The sequence below is a fragment of the Rhinoraja longicauda genome, chromosome 13 (assembly GCF_053455715.1).
Source record: "Rhinoraja longicauda isolate Sanriku21f chromosome 13, sRhiLon1.1, whole genome shotgun sequence".
Classification (NCBI taxonomy): domain Eukaryota; kingdom Metazoa; phylum Chordata; class Chondrichthyes; order Rajiformes; family Arhynchobatidae; genus Rhinoraja; species Rhinoraja longicauda.
The window spans coordinates 43292238-43319981 of NC_135965.1; the positions used below are offsets into that span (position 1 = coordinate 43292238).

At 39.4% G+C, this 27744-nt stretch overlaps 1 protein-coding gene across 3 annotated transcripts in view; it reads right to left on the reverse strand.

Moving 5' to 3' along the window:
- Nucleotides 1–6865: 6865 nt before the first annotated feature.
- The window catches only part of ift80 (intraflagellar transport 80 homolog (Chlamydomonas)), a 145220-nt gene continuing 124341 nt past the window's right edge, over nucleotides 6866–27744 (reverse strand). For all 3 annotated transcript variants that reach the window (XM_078410068.1, XM_078410070.1, XM_078410069.1), the window contains 4 exons: nucleotides 16884–16973; nucleotides 14397–14569; nucleotides 9440–9563; nucleotides 6866–7345 (listed from right to left, as the gene is read on the reverse strand). In XM_078410068.1, coding sequence (XP_078266194.1) covers nucleotides 7220–7345; nucleotides 9440–9563; nucleotides 14397–14569; nucleotides 16884–16973 — 513 coding nt within the window. In that variant the 3' untranslated portion in view covers nucleotides 6866–7219. The remainder of the gene's footprint in view (nucleotides 7346–9439; nucleotides 9564–14396; nucleotides 14570–16883; nucleotides 16974–27744) is intronic.

Below are 27744 nucleotides of genomic sequence, written 5' to 3' on the forward strand. Positions count from 1 at the left end.
TAGATTTGTGAAAATACAAAGAAGCTCAGTTGTCGGAAATCCAAAGCAAATGAGAGCATGTTGGTGGGGAAAGGGAAAAAAGTTAACGTTGTAGGTGAATATTGTTACATCAAAACTGGCCAGTTCTGACACAAACAGGAAAGGCTGGTTATCTGAATTCAACACCGAGCCTCAAGGACTGCAATGTACCTCAATGGAAAGCGAGGTGCTGTTTCTTAAGCTAATGTTGGGCTTTGTTGGAACAGTGTGGGAGAAGACAGACAGACAGGTCAGAGTGAGAATGAAATGGAGATAGCCTGAAACTGAAGTTCTGGAAAGAGGACGGGATTATGACCTTATGAGATGAGGACGAATTTCTATTGTCACAGATGGCTATGGAGGCCAAGTCAGTGGGTATTTTCACAGTGGAGATTGGCAGATTCTTGATTAGTAAGGGTGTCAGGGGTTATAGGAAGAAGGCGAGAATGGGGTTGAGAAAGATAAATCAGCCATGATTGAATGTTGGAGTAGACTCGATAGGAGCAGGATTAGGCCATTCAGCCTATGACATGAGAGAATGGAAGGAATAAATCTTCTCTGGCCCTGCTTTTTGAAAGGGCCATTACATTCCCCCAATTACATCAAACCTCAGCATCTGATCTGATGAAGAAACTTTCCATAACTTCAGTTTTGAGACATCTTCAGATACATAGTTCTTTGAAAGTGTCATCACAGGTAGAATTGGTGGTCAAGAAGGTTTTTGGTACATTGGCCTTCATCAGTCAGCGCTTTGAGTGTAGAAGTTGGGATGTTATGTTACAGGACATTGGTGAGGCCGCATTTGGAGTATTGTGTTCAGTTTTGGTCACCCTGCTATAGGAATTATGTTATTAAGCCGAAAAGAGCGCAGAGAAGATTCACAAGGATGTTGCAAGGCCTTGAGGGGCTGAGCTTTCGGGAGGGGATGGGCGGGCTAGAACTATATTCCTTAGAGCGTGGCAGGATGGTGGATGATCTTATAGAGGTGTATAAAATCATGACAGGAATAGATGGAGTGAATGCACAGCATTGCATATCCATGTGCCCATCTAAAAGCTGATTAAAGGCCTCATCAATATCTGCTTCGACCATCATCCCAGGCATCCGCTACTCTTTGTGCAAAAAAACCTTGCCCAACACATCTCCTTTAAACTTCGCCTATTTGATCTTAACACTATAAACTCTAATCTTTGACATTTCCACCATGATGGCCTCTGGTTTTGGACATTTTCAAAAATTGTAGAAATGTCAAGCATCAGAGTAGAACAAATCTTTATTTTCTTTTCTTTTATTGCCACGTGTTCCGAGGTACAGTGAAAAGCTTTTGTTGCGTGTTAACCAGTCAGCGGAAAGACAATACATGATTACAATCAAGCCATTCAGTGTACAGATACATGGTAATAATGTGAATAACGTTTAGTGCAAGATAATGCCAGTAGTCTTAAGAATATATCTTAAAACATATATAGAGCATAAATTTATGAGTTGCACAGACTTGGAAATGATGGAAGTGGCTAAAATATCAGTCAGTCAGGCCCAGTTTTAAGTACTTAATGAAAGGATTTAGGTAGCATTTTTCTGTTGCCTAAAAGTTCTGAGTTTACTGAGAGTGGGAGCTTATGGTAAGCATTTACCAGCCTCAGTTCTTGTGTATTCATTTGACCACTCCATTTTAGATACTCTACTATTCAGTCATAACAAATGCAAGTCAGCCACTTGCCCCTTTAAACGAATGTACCATTCAGAAAAATTGTCGCGGATGAGATCTTGGCTTCAGCTCCACTCCGTGCCTGTTACTTATAACCTAAAAATCTCAGATCGAACAAAACTCCTACCTGCTTGAATATGTGCAGTGACTCAAGCCTCTACAACTCGCTGGGGTGAGGGTTCCAGAGATGCATAACCTGCTGAAAGAAAACACTTCGCTTCATCATCTTAATTGGGCAACCACTTATCCCCAGTTCTAAATTCTCCCATGAGGGAAAGTATCCTGTCAGCATCTAATATCTTCAAACTAACTTCAGAATATTCCTACATATTTCATACATACTTCATGGCTGAAGTGAACAGTGCCAGAAGAGACCAGGCGGTTTTGTGAAATACAATTAACCTTTTTGCATTTGACTTGATGCAGGATGCAAACAAAATTCATGTTCCCACCTAATTATAAAGATTTTAGGTTTCAAACTATGCCAACTATACTGCTTATTGCCTTAGCTCATGGGTTTCAATTTCATGCGTGGTTAACACCAATTCAAACTGTCAGGCACTGATTGAAACCATGGCTACACCTCTTAAAGGGGAGGTTTACATTACTCCTGAGATTTAGCTCAGAGCTATGTGGCAGGGGGCAGCCCAGTGGTAGAGCTGCTGTCTTACAGTGCTAGAGACCCAGGTTCAATCCTGACCTCGTGTGCTGTAGAGTTTGCACGTTCAATGCTCTAGACTTTGCATGTTCTCCCTGTGATTATGTGGATTTTGTCCGGATGCATTAGCTTCCACCTACATCCTAAAGACATGCAGGTTTTGTAGGTTAATTGGCTTCTGTAAATTGGCCCAAGTATGTAGGAGAACTTGAACTATTGTACGGGTGACCGTTGGTCGGCACGGGCCTGATGTACCCACACTGTATCTCTAAACTACACTGAAAGACAGGAAGAAGCAGGCATCACAAGGTTCAAACATGGCTTCTACAGGAGAGGTGGCGAGGAGAATGGTCAATCAATAGTCAATAGTCGTTTATTTGTCACATACACATAAATGTGTAGTGAAATGAAACATTACCCGCAGTTGAACAATAAGACCAATAAGAATAATCAATAAAAATGCAATAACACATACAATCACAACTAACACCAAACAAAAGAAACATCCATCACAGTGAGTCTCCTCCAGTCACCTCCTCACTGTGATGGAAGGCCAAAATGTCTTTTTCTCTTCCCTGCCGTCTTCTCCCGCGGTCAGGCTGTTGGAGTTGCCACGTCGGGGCGGTCGGGGCTCCCGATATTGAAGCCCCCGCTGGACGGTGAAAGGTCCACGGCCTATTTCAGGCCGCGCCGGACGGTGAAAGGTCTGCGGCGGGCCGACCCAAGCCCCGCGATTCGGGGCGGGTGAACACGCTGCCTCTGCCGCTGCCGGAGCTCCCGATGTCGGCCCCCATCCAGGGGCCTGCGGGCTTCCAACATCCACGCGGCCCGCGCCGGAGCCTCTGGAGACGAATCGCAGCCGCTCCCGCAGCATCCGCAGGCAGCCAGCGCCGCAGGTGGTGAGTCCAGGCCGTGGGCTCTGTGAACCAGAGCCCCAGGTGGTCCCAGGTGCATGGCCGGTGGTAGGCCGCAGTGGGAACGGAGACACGACACAGAAACAAAGGTCGCGTCTCCGTTCGTGAGAGAATTTTACAGTTCCAGTTCCCGTTCCCTCCCCACCCCTCCAAACATAACATACAAACCCTACACCATATTAAAACTACAATTCAGACAAAAACAACAAAAAACACAAAAGACAGACGGACTGCAGGCAAGCCGCAGCTGCGACGGCCACACCTAAATGAGCCAGGAAGTCCTCGAAGTGCATTTTCAAACAGCAGAGTGTAGTTCACACCCAAGGTCATTGATCGGAGAGAATTACAGCAGAGATGCAACTGCTGAATCCGAAGACATCACACAGTGGCACAGAAGTAGAGCAGCTGCCTCACAGAGACAGAGTCCTGGGTTCGATTTTGACATCCTGATATTGTACGTTCTCCCTGTGGCTGTGTGGGTTTTCTCCGGGTGCTCCGGTTTCCTCCCATATTCCAAAGACGGGCAGGTTTGTAGGTAGATTGCCCCCAGTGTGTAGGATACGAAAGTGGGATAATGTAGAACTAGAGCACGGGTGATCGATGCTCGGCGTTGACTTGGTGGGCCGAAGGGCCTGTTTCATTGCTCTATCTCTAAACTAAACATATGGTCATTGCTGGTAAATCATTCATCTGAAGAATGGTCTCAACCTGAAACGTCACCTATTCCTTTTCTCCAGAGATGCTGCCTAACCTGCAGTTACTCCACCATTTTGTGTCTAAATCATTCATCAAACCCCATCTGTCAACCACTGTACCATGAGTCTCATTGACAACATACTCATCTCTCGTTTAGCAAAGAATTTTAGTAACTGCCATTCATGATTAGGAGTCTGATGCTATTTCATATCTTTACATAACTACCATTATTTCAAAGCTTCCACACGTCCAGTAGTTTAACCAGAATAAGCATGACTGCCAGACACTGCAAGACATTTACTAACTTAATTTCTCTTCTTGTTTGAGAAGAGGGGGCATAGTTGAGATCGGCAAAAACAGACAGGTACCACAGACGTCAGCCTGTCATCTTGGTAAGCTGTTTTCCAATGTTTCTGTAACCGTAAGAGAATCTCCATGGTGAGTGCAGGTATAATTTAAGATTACAGCATACTTAAATCCAATTAGTTTAAAGATTGAGCAGCACAGTGACGCCGCAGTAGAGTTCCTGCCTTACCGTGCCAGAGAACCGAGTTCGATCCTGAGTACGGGTGCTGTCTGTGCAGAGTTTGTACGTTCTCCCCGTTACCCTGTGGGTTTTCTCTGGGTGCTCTGGTTTCCTCCCACACTCCAAAGACGTACAGGTTTGTAGGTTAATTGGCTTCCATACATTGTCCCTAGTGTGTGGGATAGTGCTAGTGTATGCGGTGATTGCTGGTCGGCATGGACTCGGTAGGACGAAGTGCTTGTTTCCACGCTGTATCGTTAAAGTCTAAAGTTTAATACAGCATGGACACAGGTCCTTAGTCCACTAAGTCCTCGCTGACCATCGATCACCCGTTCACACCAGTTCTGTTATCCCCTTTTCTCATCCACTCCCTACACACTAGAGGCAATTTACAGGAGCCAATTAACCTACAAACCAGCATGTCTTTGGAATGTGGGGGGAAATGGAGCATCTGGAGGAAATCCACACAGTCACAGGGAGAATGTGCAAACTCCACACAGACAGCACCTGAGGTCAGGATGGAACCTGGGTCTCTGGCAGCATGAGGAAGCAGCTCAACCAGATGCGTCACTGTGCCGCCCAATGCTCCCTCTCATTACGAATCTTCCCTGTGTCCAACATCTTTTTCAGATTTATGACATCTCATCCACCCACTCTGTCCAAATGAAAGATAGAAGAATCAGCAGTAATCCTTAAACAATGAAAATAATCACTTACAATCAAAATCACAACAAAACCTTAGCTGCTATTGACAACTCACTGATTCACTACACCGTACTTTTTTTTATTATTATTATTTTTTTTTTAGGTGCAGGAGTAGGCCATTCAGCCCTTCGAGCCAGCACCGCCATTCAATGCGATCATGGCTGATCACTCTCAATCAGTACCCCGTTCCTGCCTTCTCCCCATACCCCCTCACTCCGCTATCCTTAAGAGCTCTATCCAGCTCTCTCTTGAAAGCATCCAACGAACTGGCCTCCACTGCCTTCTGAGGCAGAGAATTCCACACCTTCACCACTCTCTGACTGAAAAAGTTCTTCCTCATCTCCGTTCTAAATGGCCTACCCCTTATTCTTAAACTGTGGCCCCTTGTTCTGGACTCCCCCAACATTGGGAACATGTTTCCTGCCTCTAATGTGTCCAATCCCCTAATTATCTTATATGTTTCAATAAGATCCCCCCTCATCCTTCTAAATTCCAGTGTATACAAGCCTAATTGCTCCAGCCTTTCAGCATACGACAGTCCCGCCATTCCGGGAATTAACCTAGTGAACCTACGCTGCACGCCCTCCATAGCAAGAATATCCTTCCTCAAATTTGGAGACCAAAACTGCACACAGTACTCCAGGTGCGGTCGCACCAGGGCCCGGTATAACTGTAGAAGGACCTCTTTGCTCCTATACTCAACTCCTCTTGTTATGAAGGCCAACATTCCATTGGCTTTCTTCACTGCCTGCTGTACCTGCATGCTTCCTTTCATTGACTGATGCACTAGGACACCCAGATCTCGTTGAACTCCCCCTCCTCCTAACTTGACACCATTCAGATAATAATCTGCCTTTCTATTCTTACTTCCAAAGTGAATAACCTCACACTTATCTACATTAAATTGCATCTGCCATGTATCCGCCCACTCACACAACCTGTCCAAGTCACCCTGCAGCCTTATTGCATCTTCCTCACAATTCACACTACCCCCCAGCTTAGTATCATCTGCAAATTTGCTAATGGTACTTTTAATCCCTTCGTCTAAGTCATTAATGTATATCGTAAATAGCTGGGGTCCCAGCACCGAACCTTGCGGTACCCCACTGGTCACTGCCTGCCATTCCGAAAGGGACCCATTTATCCCCACTCTTTGCTTTCTGTCTGTCAACCAATTTTCTATCCATGTCAGTACCCTATCCCCAATACCATGTGCCCTAATTTTGCCCACTAATCTCCTATGTGGGACCTTGTCGAAGGCTTTCTGAAAGGTACTGTAGAAGGTTGCAAAACAACATGTTCTGTGACTGGGCAAGAAATAACTTGTGCATTCTGAATTCCTGCATTTAACAGGCAAATGCATACTACAGAGCTTCTGTCAAGTTTAAGATGTTATGACTGTACAGTTTTTCTGACATTACAACTGAAAAATCCAAATTAATAACACCTTCAAAACGTATTCAATAATTAGAGTCAACATGTTATAAGTTTACCTTTTACAATGTTCTTATACCTGTTGGTTTGTTGAACACTTCACATTTGGAAATGTACCTTATTATTGTAAATAATAAGGAATGCAAAAAATAATCATGGAAACACAAAAATAAACAATGGTGCACAAAATAAAAAATATGCCCAAATGTGATTACATCATTTTAATAATTTCCAGTAACATTTAATGGGAACATTAATTAATTGTTTTTGTCAGAACTACAACATGCTGCTAAATTTAATTACATTCACTTGAAAATAAATTAATTCTACATTCAGTTTAACAAAGAAGAGAACACACAATTTTCTGAAAAATACACTAAATATATTCTCAATTAATAAAAATATGAACAATTTTAATTGAAAAATATTGGTTTGTTGATTGTGTTGAAAGTACTTTTCAGTTTTCGTGGTCTTTCAAATGTTTCCTCGAGTTGGAAACAAAAGGAAAGATTAAAGAATGTTGAGGCGATGTAATGGGCCAGACCCATCACAACACTACATTAGCGGGTTAAGGATACACTCTTAGACCCTGTTGAACCCATTGCATTAACTGTAGATGCACGTTCCCGTTCTTTTGCAATCTCCATTTCAATTTTGACTTGGATTTTCTCCCAGTTAACTTCCACCTGCAATGGGTATGATGTCAACATTAGTAAACTAAAAAGCATTAATTTATATAGTTCCTGTTAATAATGAAAGTATAGGCAAACATCTTATTATTGTTACTACACTTTAGCCCATCCAGAATAAAGATGCAATCTAAAAACAGACTAACATTAAAGTAAAACTCAAGTTAGAATGATGTGGAGACACAAGAAACTGCAGGTGGTCAATCCTTGAGCAAAACACAAAGTGCTGGAGGAACTCAGTAGGTCAGGCAGCATCTGTGGACCGAATGGATAGACAACGCCATGTTTCGGGATTCTTCTTTGGACTTACTGAGTAAGGGGGGGGGGTGAAAATTGGAAAAGAGAGGTGGGGGTGGGGCAAAGCATGGCAAATGATAGGTGATGCTGATGAGGGGGATGACTGACAGGTGGGTGGAATAAATGATAAACGGGTAGAAGTGTAAAGGAGACAAATAGGCCACACATAAGGAAAGACAAGGAGTGAAGTATAAAGGCGGAGCGAGGGATATGGTTGGAGGACAAGGGGAGGGAACAGGAGAGATATAAGGGAAATGGGGGACAGAGATGGGAAGGGTGGGAAATGAGAGCAAGGAAGAGAGGAAAGGAACAGGGTGACGAGGTGGTACGAGAAATGTGTACACATCCGGGGGGGGGGGGTGGTGGGATAAAAGGGAGTGTGGGGGTGATGATTACTTCAAGCTGGAGTTATACAATGTTCATACCATTAGGTTGTATACCCAAGCCGTTTAGGAGGTGGTGTTATTGACAACTATTAGCCTAGGTCCCAACGGTATGAAAATGGAATTGTCCAATACTCCCCACCCCCCTTTTCTTCCCTGCCACCACCCCTCTCCGCTCAACTACTCCCCCTGGTGTGCAAATATTTCTCCCATTTACCCCTGAAACCCTGCAGGGGAACTGTGAGATGTGTGAATAGTGCTCTTCAAATAGGCTGAGGCATTGCAAGTAAAAATCAGGAAGCATAATTGTAAGCAAAAAGAACTGTGGGGGGAAAAAGATAGAATTAGAGAAATGTAAAAAAATTAAAAATTGAAGCAAAATTCTTACATTTTCAAAATTGTCATCAATCATATTCTGATAGGCTGAGACCACAAATCTATTAAAATTAAATTTTCAACTGCACCATTTATTATGATGTACAAGGCTGTTAGCAATCCACTTGCCCAATAAAGCAGCCTGACATGATCTGCTTTGTGTACTGGGTAATGAGTGAATAAGGTTCTCAACTTCACACACTTGCACAAGTCTATATCACATCACCCTTGGAGGAGCCGGCTAGCTCACACTCTGAACGTTGGATTTCTGTGTTTTAATTATGCATGTGCAGAGTCTAGTAACTGCTGCCTGAATCTCTCCTGAGAAAGGATAAGTGCCATTAGTCCCACCATTACTTTCAATGCAAATCACTAATTTATCTTACTTCATTCTTGCTTAGCAGAATGGGTAATTATTAAACACAAAGACAACACTGCAATCACACAAGTACACAAACACACACAATTGTAGAAATTGGTAAATAATGTAAATTTACGGAAAATATAAGGAAAGATCTTAATACTCCGACCATTAAATAGATAAATTAAAATGGGTAAGATTTAATGTCCTAGAGCACCTCCAGGAGGCCTCATGTGATTTTAATCAGAAGTCTGATCAGTCGGTGATACTGGATTTACACTGCAAATTATAGAACTGCTAAGCAGTGGAATTTATTTTACACCCGTGTTTAGCTTGCTGCATTAATGCATATTTAATGGAACTCTATCGGAAATCTTCCCTTCCCCCACGTTACCAGCATGATTTAATGTGACCAATCTGTGTGGGGCCCTGATTAGAAATGATAAATTTGACTTCCTTGGTTATAAACTGGTGAATTACTAGACTGCGAATAAAATGGTCGTATTAAATCTTCTGATAAAATTATGTGAGTGCAGTTTATGACGGCTTTACACCCTGGCAATCCTGTCAGGCGGAATCTAATAAACCGTATGCATGCTCCAGTTTGAATTGATAGGCTCCAATTCTGGGTAAACAGACTGAACAACATTTGTTTTTTTTTCGCCATTTACTTACTCCTTCTGCATACTGTAAAAATCTCTTGTTGGATTCTTCTTTGTGGAAATCTTCCAAAAATTTCTTCCTGTAAGCCAACACTGTATCTACATGTGTCTTGTGTTTCACAGCCAGTTCCAGAGCTCTGCAAGTAGGGAGAAAAACAAATGAAACAATTGTGCAGCATTTAAACTAACCACACCAAGAATGACAGGTTATGTTTAAGAACATTTTAATTTTTTTTGTTTAGTTTAGTTTAGAGATACAGTGCAGAAACAGGACCTTTGGCCCACAGAGTCTGCATTGACCAGCAATTTCCACACACTAAAGCTATCCTACATTAGTCAAGTCAAGTCAAGTTTATTTGTCACATGCACATACACGATGTGCAATGAAATGAAAGTGGCAATGCCTGCGGATTGTGCACAAAAAAGAATTACAGTTACAGCATATAAATATAAGTTAATACAGAGAAGACAAAATTTAGTCCCTGGAGTTATAAAAGTTAACAGTCCTGATGGCCTGTGGGAAGAAACTCCGTCTCATCCTCTCCGTTTTCACAGCGTGTTAGCGGAGGCGCTTGCTTGATCGTAGCAGCTGGAACAGTCCGTTGCTGGGGTGGCAGGGGTCCCTCATAATCTTGCTTGCTCTCGATCTACACCTCCTGATGTATAGGTCCTGCAGGGGTGCGAGTGTAGTTCCCATGGTGCGTTCTGCCGAACGCACTACTCTCTGCAGGGCCTTCCTGTCCTGGGCAGAGCTGTTCCCAAACCAGACTGTAATGTTGCCTATTACTAGCTATTACTAACTAGGAACAATTTTACATTTATACATTTATACCAAGCCAATTAACCTACAAACCTGTACGTCATTGGAGAGAGTGGAAACCGAAGATTTCGGAGAAACCCACATAGGTCATGGGGAGAGTGAACAAACTCCGTCCAGACAGCACCCGTAGTCAGGATCGAACCCGGGTCTCTGGTGCTGTAAGGCAGCAACTCTACCGCTGCACCACCGTGTCGCCTTCTAACTTGATTTTCCATTAAATTAGAAGTCAAAGTCAACCAAACTATTTATATGTACAATGCTGGCAAAACTAATATCTTCCAAATTTATTAATACCTGTATATAGAAATAATTATGATTTTTAACTCAAGTCAAGGCTCACAACTTCAAATGTGTTAACTTTTTTTACTATTAATTTTATTTGTGTAGTAGATTGAAATAAAAACTCAAAATCATTTGTTTAAATTCTTTATTTGACAAGCTGAATTTTAAATTTATGACATAATTGTGTAAAATTACTTGCTGCGTGTGTTGATTCACAGCCAGAGATTTTATTGATTAAATGAAGTGCTAATACAATTGTTTAAACTAAGTAACTAGGAAAACTGACGTCTTCGTGTGAAGAACACTCATGAGCATTGCATTAATCAAATCTCTCAACAATTAAGATTATTTTAAATTTACAGAAACCATTTTCTGTGGGAGTAGCATGTTATGTGAATGCTTCTGCCTAAAATAACTGTTCTGAGATGACTGATATTACTACATAATTAAAATGTTTTCTTTATACTAACATTTATTTTTAATATTTATTCAACAAATAGTAGGCAGTTTCCTGAAATAAAAATGGAAAATGTTGGAAATACTCAGCAAGTCAGACAGTCTATGCAGAGAGAAAAAGAGTCACTGTTTCAATTTGATATTCGATGATCAAAACCCGGAAAAGATAGAAACTGAATCTGTTTTAAGTTGCGGGTGTGGGAAAGAGTTGGAGAGAACAAAATAAATGATTGTGAGAGGGTGGAGGTGTAAGTGAACGAACAACACAAAAGGTACTGGCAGTGGTGAAGGCTGGTTAATTACAGCTGATCTATCTTTATAAGATGTAAATAGAAAGTGAGGAAGGAAAACAGAAGGGAGGAAAAACCTATGCTGGACCTTTGAGAAACAAACATTGCAGTTGGTGGAAACCTTAAATAAAAAGGGATTGCTAGAAAGGAGAGGGGTTGGGCAGCAGGGTGGCGCAGCGGTAGAGCTCCTGCCTTATAACGCCAGGGACCCGCATTCGATCCTGACTACGGGTGCTTGTCTGTATGGAGTTTATACGTTCTCCCCGTGACCGCATGTGTTTTCTCTGAGATTTTCGGTTTCCTCTCATACTCTGAAGACGTACAGGTCTGTAGGATTATTGGCTTAGTATAAAAATGTAAAAATTGTCCCGAGTGTGTGCAGGTTAGTGTTAATGTGCGGACTCGGTGGGCCAAAGAGCCTGTTTCCGCACTGTATCTCTAAACTAAACTAAACACTCAGCACTTCAGGCAGCATCTATGGAAAGTGCAAAACTGAATTAATTGTAAACGTTGTGATCAGTAAACAAGGGCAACCTTGATTTTCTAACTGACTGTCACATTAATTTGCCATCCCGTCCCAACACTGACTTCTCTCCCTTCTTACTTTTGTAACTTTGTAACCAGAATCATGGCGACCCTTTGTGTACTGCCTGAGTGTGGTCAACTGTATGATTTTTCCGGATTGTATGTAAAAACAAAGAATATCACTGTACCTAGGTATATGTGACAATAAAGTATCATTGAATCTTTGAGACACTGTCTAGTGAAGCACATCAGCTCGACATAAACTCAAGGAGCACACTCCCATCTTCAAGCCAGCCGTGCTACAGCCCTCAGCATTTAAAAATTAACTTAATTTTAGATTACCAATCTTTTTAATTTGTGTCAGGCCTGGCCAGCTATTAATGAAAAACTATCAGGCTGCAAGATTAACTCTATTTTCCTTTTTTTCCCACTGATGCTGGGTATACCTGTTGGGTATTTCCAGAATTCTCTCCTATTGCTTTTTTCTAGCAACTAGTGCATAAAAAACGAAGTGCTGGAGGAACTCAGGAGCATCTGTGGTGGAAAATGGACAGATGATGTTTCAGGTCAGGAGCCTGCTTCAGACTGTGTGCTGTATTTCACAAGTCCAGCATTTCCTTTCTTCTGTCCTCTGTCCTTCTCCTATTAAACATCTTCTCCAGACCGAATAGCTGCAATTAACAAGCCTTCAACACCTCTCTTTCAGCCAAGGACACCCCACCTTTTGTGTCATCCAGTCTTTTTTGGTCTTCACTCCATCAGGCATTCCTTTGGTATTCCCCACTTCTCTGCAATGTCAAACAGATCTGTAACTTTTCCTAGTTCTGACCTGAAACTGTAACTCTAATTCTCTTGCCACAGGTGTTCTGATCTGCTCAATATGTTTAGCATTTTGTAAGATTTTCTTGTCATGCGGTTAAAGAACAAAATCAGCCAAATGTAACAACTTTACAATATCTGCGCTGCCTTAAGTTCACCATATTCAGCACCTATGAAGAGACTCTTGAACAGAATGTTTAACATAGGGAAACATCACAAAATGCTTCACTAAACTCAAACCATATGATAAATAACATCGGGTCGAAGAACGAGATTTTAAAACAGTTAACTAAATGTTCGGGTAAGACGGGTAAGTATAAATGAGTACTGGAAGGAAAAAGAGATACGTGGAGACACAGGAAGGTTCACGCCGCTGGCATTCTAGTGTTAAATGTCTGGAAACCCAGCGGTACAGCATAGTGTATGGGGGAAACGGTTGCTTTAAAAGCTCCTAGTAAAATCAGTAAAGTCTGATTGATCACAAAACATTTCCTTTAAGTACATGAATCAATGTGTTCCGAACTGCAAATTATAGAAGCACTGTGTTTTTTACCCATGGATCTAATATGCCACTGCCAGATCAATCCCATCACACCCATTTGTCTGCTTTTTCCCAGATAAGGTTTGGCTTGGATTCAGTGGTTCTATTTATTCCAATGAAAATAAATGGCAGAGAATAGTTTCAGGTAATATATATTTTTTAATTTAGTTGAGTTAATTTAAGTGTGCTTAGAATACAGCACAGGAACAGGCCCTTCGGCCCATGTCTGTGTTCAACGTGATGCCAAATCAGACTAATCCCTTCTGCCTGCATGTGATCCATATCCCTCCATTCCCTGCATATTAACCTGCCTATCTAAAAGCATCTTGAACACCACTGTTGTATCTGGCTATACCACCACCCCTGGCAGCGCATTACAGTCTCGGATGAGGGGTCCTTTGAGGTGGCCCTTCCAGAGACTACCTCTCTGTCTCTGAACACACAACTCAATTTTTTGGGCTGTGTGCATGTTGGCTCTTGAGTTTTTGGACTATGAATGGCCTTGGCAGTGCTGAAGAATCCTCAGAAATTATGTTGAGCAGTGTCCTATGTTCTCTACAGGTGCCTGTGCAGCCATCCCTTTTCCGTTGAGTTATGGTGGAGCTCCCATACATAAACATGCTGCATTTGTGGTTAAGTAGCTCCTGAATTTGTTAATCATTCTCATCAAACTAGTATTAGAGCTATTGGGTTGTGCGTTCAAAGGTCTCTTCATAGGTGCAGAATATGGTGAACTTAAGGCAGCGCAGATATTGGGAACATTCTGTGGATCAAGTTGATTTGAGGGTTGGCAGGTTGCTGCGAGGTGCTGTAAAACAGAGACTGAAGGAACTGCAGATGCTGGAGTTTTGTGTAGAATACCAAGTGCTGGAGTAACTCAGCAGGTCAGGCAGTATCTGTGCAGAACATTAATAGGCAGGGTTTTGAACCAACCCACTGAATTATTCCAGCACTTTGTGTTCTCTGCTGTGAGATGCTCTCTGAGAACAGTTATCAAGCACAGGCTCTTCGGGCAGTATAACAAACAAAATAAGACCAAACTAAGATTGAATAAATATCACTAGGATATATTTTGTTCTGTCTTCAGTACATATTTTTGGTTAACAAGCAAAAAGAATATTTTGCAACGGTGATAGTATAATTACTATCACTTAACAACACTGACCTCTAGTGTGCAAATGTAACTTTGCCGTAAGCACGTGTGCTAATGCGTATTTAATATGGTAGATTTTCTCACCTATCCCAGTTGTAAAGGTTAATATTTATTTGGATTGCCTGATAAATTAGGCCTGATTGGATTAAAATTCCCACAGCATCCTGTAAATTTCCAGTAAATAGCAGCAAGTGTGCCATCCGTGACTCCTTTGAGGGTAAATCCTTGATTAGGTTGATGTATTGCACCTTATCAATCTGGAAATTAAAGAGAGTTTTTACACATGACCATGATTATATTTAGTTATGTTATGTTTAATATCACATTTCAAATGCTGTATTTTTCATGTACATTTGTACATTTTTTCATGTACATTATGTACATTTTTAATAAGTCTATTAATACAAAATATTATATTAGCTGGTAAGCACTTGGGCATATCATAGCATGAGAGGTATAACACAATACTATTGATATTAAGTGTAGAAAGGAACTGCAGATGCTGGTATATAACGATGATAGACACTAAGTGCAGGAGTAACTCAGCGGATCAGGAAGCATCTCTGGAGAAAAAGGATGGGTGACCTTTTGGGTCGCGACCCTTCTTCAGACTGAAAATAGAGGGGAGGAAACTGGAAGTAAGAGAAGGTCAGAACAAAGCAGGGCCAGCAACTGTTGATGTCCTGTTGCTGTTGAAGCATTATAAATGTAGGCAATTATTTCCTTTTGATTGAATTTTATTGCAATCACTGTAGCCTGGTTTAAAAGCTGGAGTAGCAGAATAAACAACAGAAAAATCTGATTTGCAGGCCAAAAGAACAACAGTATGGGTATAACTTTATTTCTACTTTCCTAGACATTGGACAATCTACTTTCATCGGGTAGGCTGATGTAGTTCAGGAAGTGCCTCCCAATCAGTATCTCAAGCCATTAAATGCCTCTAAAACACCCACATCCCAAAGTGAAAAATAATTTTTTTAATTACCTCCAATATATGCAACAATTTCTAATTAGATTCAATTTAACATATTAATACCAATACCAGTTCATTGCCAATTTTAGGATGGGTAAAAGTGGATTGCCTTTATAGGAATCAATATATATTGCAATATTCCCTGGAATGATGCACCTCAAAATACATTTATGCATAAGAAGTTATTCTTATATGAATAAAAATGTGACTGAACAAGAGCGAAGGGGAATTGTTCTTTGAAACTTTCTGGGGCCACCTAATGTATGTATTTTTCATGCAATTGAGACTGGCACCTTTGGACATTAATTACACTAGCTGGCAATGTGAAATTAACTTGGCAAGCAATCTAGTATTCCTTGTAATCTCTCATACTCAAAAAGCATCTTTCAAAATCTGAAAGTGAGCCCACATTTCTGCTGTAATTCCAATCTGCTCCTCTTAGTCCTTAAGGCACTGGGAATCCCATTATGATCACCCGTTAAAGTCACTAAACTCTTTGGTCTATTTCAGAGCAGGCTTTGCAAGCTAAAGTTGAATTCTGATGATTGTTCATTATTTTCTCACCTTAGCCATGTACTCTCAAGTCCACATAATAGAAAGGGAGAAAAAAAGTGTGTCAGGTGAAACTCAGTATTAGCTCATTACCATATTCACGACAGTGAGGAAGTGAATATATACACAAAATGCTGGAGTAACTCAGCAGGTCAGTCAGCATCTCTGGAGAAAAGGAATAGGTGACCTTTCTGGTTGAGACCCTTCTCCTGAATGAGAGTCAGGGGAGAGGGAAACTAGAGGTATAAAAAGGTACAATGGAAGCACACGTGGCTGTGGTAGGGAGTCTGGGCTAAAACGTGGTTGTAGAGCCGGAGAGCAGGAGAAATCAGAGGGGGAGCAGTGAGAGAGGGTGTTGCAGAACTCTCGTCGGAGAGCGGGGGAGAACTTCTTCAAAGCAGGCATACATACTTTGAGTAGATTTTGCTGTGGAGAAACCTGAAACAAAAGATGGGAACAGAAACGTTGTTCACATTCTCTAATTTAAGGACAGACTTTCAACTTCACTAGCATTGCCTCTGCCCATATTTTTTGTGGGACTGCACTGGAACTAGGAGCTTTAATCCTTCCAGAAATCGTTAATATTCTCATGTTAAGAGTAGGAAGGATTTTAATTTAGACTGGTTGAATAGTTTTCAACCTTGTTGAAACACCTTTTGTTAATATCTTTAGCATTAGTCTATTGACCCATAGTCAGTTGATAATGACAACAGAAGCAAGTGTTTGTATTAAAGAGAGTTCTGCGGAGATAAGCAAACTGAGATGACATCCAACAAGAAGCCTTGACTAATGAGTAAATCTGAGAAGTAGGAAGAAACAAATAGGCAAGAAAGGGCTGAGAACAAGGGTACGAATCACCATTTGCGGAAGTTATTATGAGTTGTGAAAATAGCTTTTCAGAGGTGGCGGCCAACGATACCATTTTAGAATGGCATTCTACATGAGACTTTAGGAAAGCTTCCAAGAATGTAATAAAGGAAAGCACACACAGGGAGAGATTAATTATAAACATACCGACTTTAAAAAGATTAATTTAATTCATGTACCTCGCCAATTGCTGCGTAAGCCACCTCTGCTGTCATAAGGTCTTTGTGTCCAATTGCCATGGCAGCAAGACATGACCACAATGTTTGTTCCTGTTTGTGGAAAGAAAAATGGCAATGGATTTAGTGCAAGCACAATGAAAATGTATAGGGTTGCAGCTTTAGGTTACATTATCTTTTTAATCTTACATTGGGTTTATACACGTGAATTTTGTAATGATCATGCAAGCTCATCGCTTTGCCGACAGGATAACTGAATGGCCGGCCATGAAACCACCCAATAACAGTTCAAATATCATTCCGGTCAGTCTGCACGAGCAGCTCGTCACCTTTGAGAGCATTCTTGGCAATGAAAACCAATGACGTGAGACGTCTGTGCCCAATTAAAAGGGAGAGCACAAAAACAAACATTCATCCCACAAGTATTTAATAACTAACTCATTGGAAATGAAGCAAGCTGAACTTTAGCACTTCAATTAAAACATGATAATGGGTCAGGTGATTTTAAAAAGAGTTTTGTATTTTCTCTCCACTGCTCTCGTTAAATGTTGGTTCCCAGTGCTGACTTGCAATGTCCATCCTGGTGTACCTTGTTTGGAGAATCAGTTGACATAGTCTCAATGACTCGTTGTGATACCTTACCAAAGGATGTGTCTTGACAGTGAATGCCAATAGGTTGCTCCATCGAGAGAAACATCACAACATAACTCAATAATTCAATGGTACGTTGGCCATTATTGCTAAAAGGATTTGAATCCAAGAGCAAAGATGTCCCATTACAATTATATCAGGGCTGTGCGAAACCATATCTGGAGTACTTTGCATGGGCATAGACACCCTACCTGAAGAGGATACCGGAACCATATTCCCTAAAATCTGAAATTCCTCCATCAGGAAAGCATCCTCACAGCACTTACCTATCCACAAAATCTTGTATGTCTCTATAGTATCAGCTGGACTGCTAAACTCCATGGAGCACATCCTAATCTGCTCAATCTTTCCTCATTGACCACAAAATTAACCTGGTGAGTCCTCTCTACATTGACTCCAGGGTAACAATACCATATAAGGTATATAAGGAGACCACAACTGTTTGCAGTACTGCCGAGTGATTCTTGGATGTTGGTGTCCTGCCCTGTGAGGAGAACTTAAGTAGATTGGGTCTTTATTCCTGAGTTTAGAAGAATGAGTGGAGGGGGCATGTTGGATGGCATGGGCAAGATAGGACGAAGGGCCAGTTTCCATGCTGCATGACTCTGTGATTCTATCCCGTGGCACAAACAAAATTCTCATGAAGATTGGCAAAGTAAATGCAAGAAAGATATTTGCCCTGACTGTGGTGTCTAGAACCTGGTGTCATAGTCTCAAGATAAGTGGTCATCCACTCATGACTGAGATGAGAAGAAATTTCTTCACTAGGAAAGTTGTGAATCTTTGGTATTCTTTATCCCCTGGAAGCTTAGTAGCTGAGCATATTCAAAAACACAGACTGAGAGACTTTTGGACAGAAAAAAAATCAAGGGATATAGTGTATGTAATGCAGAAAAATGGTGGTGAGCTAAAATGGCAGCCATGATTTAGTGCAGGGTTGGAGGGGTTCAATGTCTTCTTCCTGCTTCTATTTCTTTGGTTCAAGTACTGGCCACAAAACAAATGCTCAATCGTGAGTTATTGGTTTGAACTCAAGAGTATGAACTGTAACATTTTTTCCACCATAGCCTAAGCATAATAACATCAGCTGTAGCATCATTATCTTTCCACATGGTGACAACAAATAATTTGGCATTTGCAGATAACACTGGGGCTTTCCTTTGCTCATCCACACTTTAGGAAAACATGTTGAATTAGTCTGGATGCTGGCAAAAGCCACATAATGTATCGATACGTTTGCTTTACTGCATTAAATCTTTGAAGTATTCAACATTTTATCTGTGTCTTGTATTAAAAACTTAAAATATTTACACACTCTATATTTAAAAAACATATTTTGCCAATCACACGTTAGATGAAATCAAACTGTGAGGTGGCTATGTTTATCCGTATATCAAAAAAGCAAGTAAATTAAAGATTTTAGATTTTATTTAGCTGTTATTTACTACTAATAATAAATATGATAAAATTATAGCAAAATAATTCATTTTTTGACTAACTTGATCCTATTTTCTGGTTTATCAGAACAGATTTTAGTTTGATTGTTTTTTTATTGTTAAACGTCCAATGCTACTGTATTTAGAAAATTAGGGATGAGTTCACAACCTAAGCATCTTTTACTGATATCTTCCTGAAGTACTGCTATATCAAAGCTGCTGCAAGACCGAGATAGTGCAGGATTTGGGACAAATCCTTAGGCATGTTTATTAAGGATGACGTCTAATTTTTCCATGTCTAGGGTGAAAGGAAATCTTCACTAATTATATCTATTGCAGTCCAATTATATATTATATCTTCAACGTCCTGTTTAAAATTAAAACTAAATCTCAAGTATTTATACTTGTTAACTGTGGGTATTTAAAAGGCCTCCTGCCTAATGCAGAGGCCCCCTTTTCACCAAATTTCCCAGGCACTGTATGGGCTTAGCATAGAACCGGACACAAAACGAGCAGCTTCCAGTAATGAAGCTGCAGTCTACTTTGGTTGAAATATCAATTGCCTTTACTTTTCCTGTTTGAAATTTGATAGCAGATTCAGAAAGGGCTCTTTTCACAGTCCAGGCCACACTATCTGTGTCCCAAACCTTAGATATTAAAAATGACTGTGTGATTTGATTTATAATATCAAAGTTAGCATCTCAAATGTTGAGAAATCAATTTCACAGACTGAACATCTTGATAAACAGAGCCAATGAAGTTTTAATTTGATTTGATTTGATTTCTGTCCCAGGAGGCTTATTTTACTACAGAATCAAGTTCGCTTTAAAATGTTCCATGCAGCAATTTCTTTACATGCATTAAAAATTACACTATTTACATACAGCAGAGTTACAGCAAAGTAATCGTTTCTGGCAAGATTTTAAAATAATATGCTCTTTTGCTTTAAAGGGTCATCAGCAACACTGCAAAGCACAAAAGGTTCCTTCAGAAAACCAGCTACATTAAGCTTTCAACAGCTATATGGACTGGGTAATGATTACTGGAGTTATTCTGTCAGTTAACTAATTTTCTCAGTAACCACTGATACAATCTTCATTAAAAAAAAAAAGTTTTACTGCAGATCTATTAGCCACATCCAAGAAATATAGTTAATGCTGACATTTTGGTCAAATAAACAAACCAAAAAAAAACATAATTAACAGGCACATAAAACTCATTATGCTGGCGTCTCTGTCAGATGGAGGTCTATTATTCTGTCTGCATTCGACAGTCTGAAATTATTAGTATCCCATTTTAGAGTGGATAGAACTCCAAAAATGGAGTGCTGCTGATATAAAAAGAAGAAAAATAATGACAGATTGTGTATTTTTCCTTATTATTTATCATCATGTTTTATTTGGACGAAAGAGAGACGGGCATTAAATGGTTGCAGCATTTGTGAGTTATTTACAAGCAGCTGAACGTAAACAAATCAAAATACATTTGTCCGTTTATCATCTTCCCACTGTTTAATATAAGAACATAATTAGCCATTTCAACTCACGGAATGAATGTGACCATGAATTAATGAACCGCAGTAGAAAAATTATTAATAATATTTAAATATTCAGAAGGGGAAACTCTTTATCATCATCTGGGTGGACATCTGGCGGAGATGATACAGTCCTCGTGTATCATTTGTTATTGGTTTAAGTTTACTAGATTTGTGAAAAACAAAGATAATCACCACGGGTGCTTTCAATTAGCGCTGACCAATATAAATGGGGTGGCAATGACCCAAGGATGACTTAAGTATATACAAAGGACTGTGGATGCTTGAACTTGAGCAAAAACCACAAAGTGCTGGAGTAACTGTGTGTGTCAGACAGCATCTCCGGAGAAAATGGATAGGCAACGTTTCAGGTCAGAACCCTTCTTCAGACAATCAGACTGGCAGTTCCAAATTCCTGGGCGTGAAGATCTCAGATCCTTGGCCCAGCTCAGTTGTAATCACGTAGAAGGAGCATCAACGCTTCTACTTTCTTGGAAGTTTAAGGAGGTTCCACATGTCACTGCATACTCAAATAAACTTCTACTTATGAACTGTAGAAAGTATCATGACTGAGTGCATCAAAGCCTAGAACATCAGGTCCACTACACAGGGACACGAGATGCTGCAGAGAGTGGGGGACTCAGCCTGGTCTATCATGGGCAGAGCCATCCTTATCATTAAAAGCATCTACATGAGGCGCTACCTCAAGAAAGATTTCCACTATCCGGGCCATGCCCTATTCTCCCTGACACACTCGAGCAGGAGGTACGGAAACCTGAAGTTTCAAACCATCAGGCTCAGGAATAACTACTTTCCTACAACCATCAGGTTATTGAATCGAACTGCAACCCTAAATCTACCTCAGCAACAGAACACTACAGACCAACTGTTCCACTACCTTGGACTTGTTTTCCAATTGTTTTATGTAGTAATGTTTAGTTTTTTGGAGTCTTTTTCTTTTTACTGGTTTGTAGAATTTATATGTAATTTATGCTTCTTTTGTGTGCGTTTGTATGAATCTATTTGCATGTGATGCTGCCATAAGCAAGATTTCCATTACATCTGTACTTGTGCATATGGTCTGGTTAACATTAGGTTGGGGGAAAAAAAGAATTATATCAGAGATTTTAAAATCCATCAGTTACTTAAGGGATGAAGAGCAAGTAAACAACATTGTGGCCTCTTCTATGTCCTCATAAGGCAGAGAAAAGCTTTTTTAATCTTTTCCCTCCCAATGGGTCAAATGTTCAGTGATACCATAGAGATCAGAAACTGTTTGGAAGAAAGTTTACAAAGTATGATTATTTTGTTGTCTGTCAGCACACAACTGTGCAATGCCGAATCACATTCTTGTTTTAAGTTTAGCGTGGTGACTTCCCTACTATTTTACCAACTTCAGTCCCATAACCAATACTAGAAGGAACTATAGCCTGAATTTTGCAGTCGGAAGTAAACTCTGTTGCTTTCTACTCTCCCACAAAATAAAGTTATCTTTCATGTATTTATGGGATCACTTGGAGCAGTTAAAATTAGCGACATCCATAAAAAGCAGAAACTAACTTTGAAGGCCAGCCAACTCATGCCTTTTGGTTTTGCCCGAACTGCCAAAGAATGCCCCATCCTGAATGTTACATGTGGAAGCATTCAAAAATAAAAGACATTAAAGCCCCAAAAAAAGTTTAAACTTTCTTAACAGACTTCCCAACATGTTTATACATCTTTAAATATTGTAAAAGATCACTAGAAAAATATCACAAAAATACTCTAAAATCTTTTTTAAAACACCTATAATCTTTTTCAAGTAATCTGAATTCTTATAATGTTTCTCTTCGATTGAAATCTAGAGGGAAAGACCAGGTGCGCCTCTTACTTGATGGATGATTCAGTGGTGAGGGCAAGACATTAGTTTGGGCATTTTATCCCACTTTGACAATGAAACACAATGATGAACGCAGTCAAATGACTAAACAATGAATTACTGGGTGCAGCCATTTAGACGTGCACACGTTTAGAAATGTAGTTGTTTTTACTCAGTTCAAAGATACAGCATGAAAGCAGACCCTTTGGCCCACCGAGTCCATGCTGACCATCGATCACCCATTCGCACTAGTGCTGCGTTTTCCTGCTTCCGACTCAATAGGGGCAATTTACAGAGGCCAACTGACCTACAAACCTGCACGTCTTTGGGATGTGGAAGGAAACCGGAGCACTCGGAGGAAACCCAAGTGGTCACAGGGTAAATGCAAGCTCCACACAGACAGCACCCAAGGTCAGGATCGAACCCTGGGTCTCTGGTGCTGTGAGGCAATATTTTACTTACTTCCAGGCAATATTGGCAGATGGTGATCGTTTCACCAAAATCTCCTCGCAAAAACTGGCCCTTTGTGTTACAAACATGTTCAGTCATTTAACAGCTAATTAGTTGTACAATGTGCTGACAGGCAGTGGAGGTCATATCTTTGATCACATGTGTCTGCTCAAGTCATGATCCAAGCTCTGGGATGGCTGGGTGTTACAGCTGGATTCAGATTTCTTCAACCAGGGATGGAAAAATAACAGTAAAAAACACATGAGAATTATCAAGCACCTCCTGCTGAAAATAATGCTTTTGAGGTAAATAGAAAAAGTGTGCTTAGCAGTGAAACTATATGCATCACTGAGTAAACTACCTGGACTACCCATGCATGGAGGATGGGACATTGAGATTAGACTTTGTAAAGCTGCTAGCAGTCCTGGAAGAAGGACGTTGGGGTAAAATGTGTCTTGAGCAGTTGTGTAAAATGAATACCAACAATCCTTGGGCTGTTTATTTTGGAATGTTTTGTAACTGAGCCAATTAAAAAAAAAGAACTGAAACTGGATTGAAGATTCACTTCTGTCTGTTTTGTATCACGATGCAAGAACATTTGCACCCACAGTATACTCAGGATAGGGCAGAAAACATAACATTAAAACCCATACTTATTTCAGACTGCTTGCATATTTGCTTTTATTCTGCAATATGACATGTAGCTCCAATATGCATCGCCAATCAATAATACCCTATCAAGTTTGCAATAAGCAACTTACTGATTTTGCTCTCATCGCTGAGTCTAACAATCACAGTTTTTGGCAGTAGAAAACAGTACGAAAATGTAATAAATCTTGCGTGTAAATGTGAAATACTATATACATTATAAAACGTATAGATATTTGCGAGTGACTTTAAGGCTGTAAAACTAATGTTACGATTCAGATGACTGCCTAAGCATACTTTCATGGTTTATGGTTTCACATGAACTGCTAAATTAGATTACTGCCTTGTAATCATTTCCAGGCAGCGTACATGGTGATCACAATCAACTTTCATTTCAGACTAATATATTTTAAGGAATTGTGTAAACACTGATATTGATGAACATTTCAAATTGTCAATAATTCACCTTTTTAGTACTGGAGCAAAATTATATATTTTTTGATGTGTGATTCTACATATTTATTCTGGGAAGAGTAAATATGTGGACATTAAAGCATTAACCGCCATACTAGAAATTCTGTGCAATTATCACAGATATCCATTGTACATTTTAAAACTTTGCCCAGTTTCTGATATTTTGATACTTTAAATTGACAACAGAGGCATCCGTTGAAGTGGACGCCACACCGTGATGAAGTAGGCATGAATTATCTACCCCTTTCTCAGCATCTTAAAATGTTCTGTTATATTTCATCTTTGGTCAACAGCACAAAACCGGCACAAAAGTATCAGCTGCCTATTGTGCTTGTTTATTAGTCCGATTGAAACAAGTGAAACTGAATAACGGGAAGGAAATACAATGGCTAACTTATTTAGCACTCGTGACCAAAGACAAATTTTCACCATTCTTTCTTTGTGACACCTTATTTGTGTTTCAATAGATAATGCAGTTATGAAGAGAGCATCAAATCTCTATTGCTTGAATTGAATTAATATCTGTATTGCCTGTCTAAATAATTATTGTTCAGAATATAGCTTTAACGCCTATGGAGAATATAGAGTCAAATAAATAAAAATTGTAAAGGTTTGACAATGTGTTTTTTTTTGTTATATGTACACTATACGTATTTTTATACATTTAAAACTGCTGTTTGGGTCTGTGGTATTTGGTTCTATCAAAGAAGTACTATAATTTTAAAATACTGAATATAAATCTTTGAGATGCTACTTATTTTTAGAATCCTAAAATGTAAGGTTGTAAGATCTATCAAAACATTTCTAAGATATAAATGAAAGAAAAATCAAAGGAGAGAGAATACATTTAACTCGTGAGTTATGAAACCATATGAAACAAAGCAAAGGAAATGTACTGTCAGACATAGCAAACTAACCTCATCAGGTGTTGTTGTCTAAATGGCAGAAAGAAAAGCAAAATGTAAAGTAGTAGTTTAATGGAAGCAAGTTGTGATAATTGTTAACAAATCATATATGCTAGTTCCCAAGTGAAAGTTCTCTGTTAACAATGGAAACCAGATAAATGTTTTATATGTTATTTTAACTCATGCAGTACATAAAGCAGCTAAATAAGGGACAGCATAATTCCACGCAGTACTGTATTTCCTGGTCTGTTTACCACAGTCCCTGCTTATACCTCCCAAAGTTTTGATTTAATAGCATAACTATAAATGTCAAAATGTTAAAAACTTAATCAGAATTATGGGTGGGGCAATAACTGCAACTAATAAAAATTGATCACTTCAACTGTTAATATTACAATTTTTGGGCATCATTATCTGCATTATTTTGCATAATGCAGATATTCAAAATGATGCTCAAGAAATAGATCGAGTCTGCATTAATGTGCACTTAATTATAAATAATATAAAATGTTGTTACAAATACGTTAATTTTAAGTCTAGTGTAGTATTTTTTACACTAGCTATTCCATAATTTTCAAATCTATCTCTAAATCTAAAAAAAATCTAAATCAAATAATAATGTGTGACAAATTAGGGTAGTTTTGTAAACATATAGAAATGGATATTATTATTGTAATTACAATATCAATCTTGGAGATAAGAAAATGGCTTCCAGTAATCTTACATAATATTGAACTATCAGATATATTTACCACCAAAGGTTCAGAGGAACACCACTGCGATCAATTTCCTACTCTGGATAGATATCTTCCTAACTTTGAAATATATATCAGTTTAAAATGATATCAAAAATCCTGGAAGTTTCTCCTAATACCACTATGAGAGACCTTGACTGCATTTGTCTGCACCAGTTCACCACTACCTTTTCTAAAGCAATTATAATTTAAGAAAAAGTTCTGGGTCTGTCAGCATTATACACATTGCATGAATGAATACGTTTTTTAAAAAATTAGTAATTTCAGGGCTTAGAGAATTGCAATTATATAACAAAAACAGTAAAAGGAGTTAGAAAGAAGCATTTCTGCTCCTTGTTAACTACAATAACTGTGATACGCACCTAGTGTGTAAAGATGCAATGGGTTAATAAGTTGAATGACTTCCAAAAGTTGTGACTAACTTTTGAATGACTTCCAAAAGTTGTGACTAACTAAGCAGTAATGCTTAAAGACATATTGTTATTCTTGAAGAGGAGAGTCATTGTGGGTGTAGTTGATGCTGGTTAGTATCTTACAATTAAAACATGATCTGCACCTTTTCTGTAATTTTGTAACACTGCAATGCTGTTGCACTGTATACAGCACTCCGATATTTTCACATTGCATTACCTGTTCTGCTTGTTTGATCTCATGTATAGCATGAATTCATTAGGTAGCACAACACACAATTAGATGTAGCGACGGCTAACAGAGGGGAGATGGTATTGCCTACATGTTCTATCGCTGCAGAACTGAAGGTGTGATGATGACAAGTATAATCTCATGTCAACCCTATCTTCACGTCCCACCTTACTTTCAAGCCATGCTCTCTTTTGATTTACAAGTTTGCAGATACAAAGCTTTAGGCACACATAAGCTTCCTTTAACAAATCTGCACTGATTGTCATTAACTTGGCCTCTTTCTAAATGTTGATACATGCTATCTCTCCCCAATAATTTGCTTATCAGCGATGTTAGGTGGACAGATATATGGTTGTTTGGAATCTTTCTTTCTCCCATTTTGAACAATGATACCACATTATCAGTATTCCATTCTGCTAATATCAATCTGGGAGACAACAACTAGAAAATAGTCAGAACCAGCTTTTGTTTCTTTTAACAGCACAGGATATTTTTCCTCCATATTTAAAGATATTATTATACCTCTTAATACATGTTCTCTTTCAATGTTTATTTCCAAAGATACACATTTTCCTTGCTTAACATTAATATCTGTGCCATTCCTTTATTCTGTGAAGATATATAATCATTTAGAACTGCAAGTCTTCTATGTCCACACTCAGATTACCGTTTCAGTTTCTAATCCACAACATTATAAAATATCTGAGAGCTTTGCCTGATTTTTCCCACAGATAACTTTCAAGCACCCTTTTAATGACTACAAATGTGATTTGTGCCACAACTGTATATAAATGCCATACAAATCACTTTAGCACACAAACGGTACTTGTAGATCCTCAAAGAGCAAACATGCGCAATCTAACACTGTCTGTCTTTCTCTCTTTTTGTGACTGTCTAGTTGTTGTTCTCAACTCAGCCTGTTCTTCCTCAATTATTTCCTTTCAATTTCTTGCTCAGCTCCACCTTTACTCTTTATCCTTCTTTTCATAACGTACTCTTTCTCACTCCTCTCTTTATCTCCGTGAAAAAGGAAACCTTGGGTCTTTAGAAACTAAAAAAAACTGTATACAGTAGAAGGACAGAGATTTGTAAACATTATGATTTAAGCTGCTGCTATACCCAAAATTGTATAGCAGTTTTTACAATATACAAAATAGTATATTTTAGTATAGTATATACTACATACCAGTAAAACTGTATTGCTCTAATTCTATCTGTGATGATTCTTGACGAGGTGCAATTTAAAATCTCAGCAGGCTGAGAATTGATTGTAATGGTAAACATACCGAAAATTGTCTGCGCCCCTACAATCACTCCATTGGTCTCATGGATTTTCTGATGAGAACACATAATTAATTGCAGTGTAAACTAGGCCTGGATCCTTAATTATGTTGAGTCTGACTGGAGGGAAATACCAAACTGATTGAGCACATGTGAGTAATAACGTGCTAAAGTGGGCACTGGCTATTATGTTTCTATTTCAGTTGCTCAATTCCTTTCTCTCCCATAAA